The 4,795-nt window shown below is 61.6% G+C and overlaps 1 protein-coding gene across 1 annotated transcript in view; it reads right to left on the reverse strand.

Moving 5' to 3' along the window:
- egln2 (egl-9 family hypoxia-inducible factor 2) overlaps positions 1 to 2,818 on the reverse strand; it is a 3,460-nt gene extending 642 nt beyond the window's left edge. The window contains 5 exon segments of the mRNA XM_060074775.1: positions 1 to 368; positions 620 to 687; positions 2,042 to 2,178; positions 2,585 to 2,643; positions 2,646 to 2,818. The exon segment at positions 1 to 368 is cut by the window's left edge and continues 642 nt beyond it. Of these exon segments, the coding sequence (XP_059930758.1) occupies positions 319 to 368; positions 620 to 687; positions 2,042 to 2,178; positions 2,585 to 2,643; positions 2,646 to 2,700 (369 nt within the window). The 5' untranslated portion in view covers positions 2,701 to 2,818 and the 3' untranslated portion in view covers positions 1 to 318.
- Positions 2,819 to 4,795: the final 1,977 nt, after the last annotated feature.

Here is a 4,795-nt window from a genome sequence, read left to right on the forward strand (position 1 = left end):
AGCGAGAGGAGAGCGAGCCCACGGGATGGAGACGGCGACGAGGGAGGGAAGGTACGGAGCTGGATCCGTCCGCCTGTAAACACTGCAGGACCTCCTCCTGGTTGTTCAGTTCTTCTCTCTATAGACGGTCACTCTGAGGGGTCCTAGAGGACCCTCCTCCATTTGTGCAAGACCAATCAGGCGCTTGGAAACGGGCTGTCACAGCTTGTTCTGGGTGATGGACGGATGGCTGAGGGGAGGGGCTTGCACAGTTTAACGTGATTGTGGGCGGGTTCCCAGCAGACCTGGAGGCACAAGGAGGCTGGCCATTGGTCGAGCTCATGTCCTGTTTTGAGTGACGGGCACCTGCAGGCCCTTCTGTCCGGTCGCTATGGAGACAAGGAACACAAAAGGTAGACCGTTAAAAAGGTGAGACCCCGAAAGCAGTGTCAGAGTAAATGTAAAATCTGTTGACATGGTGACACACAGCGACAGCTGTAAGCATAATTCTGATGTTGCCACTGCTCAAAGATCAGAGCTCTGTGAACTGAATGAGTCTCAAACTGATAACTATTGGACACAGCTCCATTGAATCCTGTTCCCTTTAGCAGGGACTCAGGAGAAGGATCCGGACGCTCACCGAGCCGATGCTTCTCCTTGGCCTCCGTTCTCTCCTTGGCGTCGAAGTACCACACCGTGATGGCGTAGCTGCAACACAAGGAGGAGACGGTTAGCTTAGCACCAGAGCCGCTGATCCACCCGGAACCCTCTAGAACCACCCTGTGTGTTCAAAGAGCAGCTGATTCACCCCAGTACCCTCTAGAACCCTCTAGAACCCTCTAGAACCACCCTGTGTGTTCAAAGAGCAGCTGATTCACCCCAGTACCCTCTAGAACCTTCTAGAACCCTCTTGAACCACCATGTGTGTTCTAAGAGCAGCTGATCCACCCCAGAACCCTCTAGAACCGTCGAGAACTCTCTGCGTGTTCTCACACCCTGCAGGCTGAGGTCAGCAGAGATGGGGTTGCCGGCGGTCGGCTGAGGGCCGGTCTAAGGGCAGTTCGGCTGGGGGCCGGTCGGCTGAGGGCCGGTCTAAGGGCAGTTCAGCTGGGGGCCGGTCGGCTGAGGGCCGGTCTAAGGGCAGTTCGGCTGAGGGCCGGTCTAAGGGCAGTTCGGCTGGGGGCCGGTCTAAGGGCAGTTCGGCTGAGGGCCGGTCTAAGGGCAGTTCGGCTGGGGGCCGGTCGGCTGAGGGCAGTTCGGCTGGGGGCCGGTCGGCTGGGGGCCGCGGGTCTAAGGGCCGGTCGGCTGAGGGCAGTTCGGCTGGGGGCCGGTCGGCTGAGGGCCGCGGGTCTAAGGGCCGGTCGGCTGAGGGCAGTTCGGCTGGGGGCCGGTCGGCTGAGGGCCGGTCTAAGGGCAGTTCGGCTGAGGGCCGGTCTAAGGGCAGTTCGGCTGAGGGCCGGTCTAAGGGCAGTTCGGCTGGGGGCCGGTCGGCTGAGGGCCGGTCTAAGGGCAGTTCGGCTGGGGGCCGGTCGGCTGAGGGCCAGTCTGCCCATTCCCCTGTGAGGCTCTGTTGTTTATTCCTACCCTCCCCCCCTCCTCAGGAAACCCTTCTTCCTGCCTGTGGCCACACCCTTAACCCCCCCAGGCGAGCAGAGGGGGGGGGGGGGGTTAGACGGCTGTTAATGTCATCCTCACTGTGTCTCTTAGTAGTGAGGTTAAGGCACCATTAGCAAGCGAATGTTATCCCAATAAGATATGGGCTCCGACAGCCTTCTCTGCCTCCATTGGAGTGTGTGTCTGTGTGCTTCATTGTGTGTGTGTGTCACAGTGTGTGAGTGCAACCTTGTGTTTGTGCCACAGTGTGTTTGTGTGCTACAGTGTGTTTGTGCGACCGTGCATTAGTGTGTGACAGCACGTTTGTGTGTGACAGTACGTTTGTGTGCAAAATGACGTTTTTGTGCGACCGTGTGTGTGTGACCCTTGCAACCGTGTGTGTGTACGACCGTGTGTGTGCGCCAGTGCATGTGTGCATCAGCGCGTGTGCATCAGTGTGTGTGCATACCGAGTGGCGTAGGCGGGCTTGACCTCGTGGGGGTTCCGGCGGTCGGACCAGAAGATGAGCAGCCGGTCGAACAGCGGCTCGATGTTGGCCACCACGTTGTGGCCCTCAGGGTAGATCTGGAGCAGGCCACCCTGCTGCTACACACACACACACACACACACACACACACACACACACAGGCGCATGCACACACACACACTGTAAGTAAACCTATTCACCTGCGACTTCATGCACCAGAATGTTAATCTGCATGACATTATGCATGTCAACATACCGTATAGCGTCCGCATTAGTCTCAGTAAGTGCGTGTGCCTGTGTGTGTGTGTGTGTGTGTGTGTGTGTGCATGTGTGTGTGTGTGTGTCACTGTGTGTGTGTGTGTGTGTGCGTGTGCCTGTGTTTGTGTGTGTGTGTATGTGTGTACGTGTGTGTGTGTGTGTGTGTGTGCGTGTGTGTGTGTGTGCATGTGTGTGTGTGTGTCACTGTGTGTGTGTGTGTGTGTGTGCGTGTGTGCGTGTGCGTGTGTGTGTGTGTGCGTGCTGTACCTGGACGTCCCAGTCCTTGTTGAGGTAGTAGATGCAGGTGATGCAGCGGCCGTCCCCGTTGGGTTGTCCACGTGGCAGACGTACCCGGTCCCGTCGCCTGGGTAACACGCCACCATGGCCTGCCAGAGAGAGACGCGCCCACGTGAGAACAGACCGCTGATGACCAGTCTACCCTCGCACTACCAGGGGGCTCCAAGGGGCCCGGCGCCCACTGCTCCTCCTCCTCCTCTCTCATCCTCCTCCTCCTCCTCCTCCTCCTCCTCCTCCTCCTCCTCCTCCTCCTCCTCCCCTTCCTCCTCCTCCTCCTCCTCCTCCTCCTCCTCCTGCTCCCCTCCTCCTCCTCCCTCCTCCTCCCTCCTCCTCCCCCTCCTCCTCCTCCTCCTCCTCCTCCTCCCCCTCCTCCTCCTCCTCCTCCCTCCTCCTCCTCCCCTCCTCCTCCTGCTCCCTCCTCCTCCCCCTCCTCCTCCTCCTCCTCCCCCTCCTCCTCCTCCTCCCCCTCCTCCCTCCTCCTCCCCCTCCTCCTCCTCCTCCTCCTCCTCCTCCTCCTCCCTCCCTCCTCCTCCTCCTCCCCCTCCTCCTCCTCTCTTCCTCTCTTCCTATCCGCCCCCCCTCCTGACGCTGTGGCCTTTGACCTTTCAGTCGCTGAACAAAGCCTCCAATCAGAGGTCAGCGAGGAGAACCAGACAGGAAGTGATGCGATGCACTCAGAGAGGAACAGGAAGGTGTCCCTGACATCCCCGTCTGCGGACCCTTCTGAGTGTTAACAATGCGCCGGTATCTCCCCTCCCCTCAGTGGGGAGACCAGGGGGAGACCAGGGGGAGACCAGTGGGGAGACCAGGGGGAGACCAGGGGAGACCAGTGGGAGACCAGGGGGAGACATGGGGGAGACCAGGGGGGAGACCAGGGGGAGACCAGGAGAGACCAGGGGGAGACACAGGGGAAACCAGGGGGAGACCAGGGGGAGACCAGGGGGGGACCAGGAGAGACCAGGGGGGGACCAGGGAGGAAACATGGGGGAGACCAGGGGGGAGACATGGGAGAGACCAGGGGGGGACCAGGAGAGACCAGGGGGGGACCAGGGAGGAAACATGGGGGAGACCAGGGGGGAGACATGGGGGAGACCAGGGGAGGACCAGGAGAGACCAGGGGAGACCAGGGGGGAGACACGGGGGAGACCAGGGGGGAGACCAGGGGAGACCAGGGGGAGACCAGGGGGGAGACATGGAGGAGACCAGGGGGAGACCAGGGGGGAGACATGGGGAGACCAGGGGGGAGACCAGGGGGAGACCAGGAGAGACCAGGGGGAGACCAGGGGGGAGACATGGGGGAGACCAGGGGGGAGACCAGGGGGAGACCAGGGGGAGACCAGGGGGGAGACATGGGGGGACCAGGGGGGAACCAGGAGAGACCAGGGGGGGGACCAGGGAGGAAACATGGGGGAGACCAGGGGGAGACATGGGGGAGACCAGGGGAGGACCATGAGAGACCAGGGGGAGACCAGGGGGGAGACCAGGAGAGACCAGGGGGAGACCAGGGGGGAGACATGGGGGAGACCAGGGGGGGACCAGGAGAGACCAGGGGGAGACCAGGGGGAGACACAGGGGAGACCAGGGGGGAGACCAGGGGGGAGACCAGGGGGGGAGACCAGGGGGGAGACATGGGGGAGACCAGGGGGAGACCAGGGGGGAGACATGGGGAGACCAGGGGAGACCAGGGGGGAGACATGGGGGAGACCAGGGGGGGACCAGGAGAGACCAGGGGGGGACCAGGGGGGAGACATGGGGGAGACCAGGGGGGAGACCAGGGGGAGACCAGGAGAGACCAGGGGGACTGGGACCTCCTGAGGGCTGCGCTCCCAGTCCTCCCAGTCCCAGGACCCTGGTCCATCAGGCTGCGCCCCTGTCCCAGGACCCCTGGTCCATCAGGCTGCGCTCCTGTCCCAGGACCCCTGGTCCATCAGCTGCGCTCCCTGTCCCAGGACCCCTGGTCCATCAGGCTGTCGCGGTGCGGGGTCGTTGCTCCTCTGGTTGAGGAGGACAACGGCCCTGTGACCTCTCGATGAACTTTAGTGTTGATACCAAAGACTGTTCCAGAGTATAGCCACCAGACGTAATAAACATCACAAACACATCCGTGTATCAACCCATATATCCGTATATGTTGACCTCCGTGTACCAACACGGACATAGAAGAGCTCAAGGGCCTCAACT

This window comes from Gadus macrocephalus, chromosome 16 (assembly GCF_031168955.1).
Source record: "Gadus macrocephalus chromosome 16, ASM3116895v1".
In the NCBI taxonomy this organism is placed as follows: domain Eukaryota; kingdom Metazoa; phylum Chordata; class Actinopteri; order Gadiformes; family Gadidae; genus Gadus; species Gadus macrocephalus.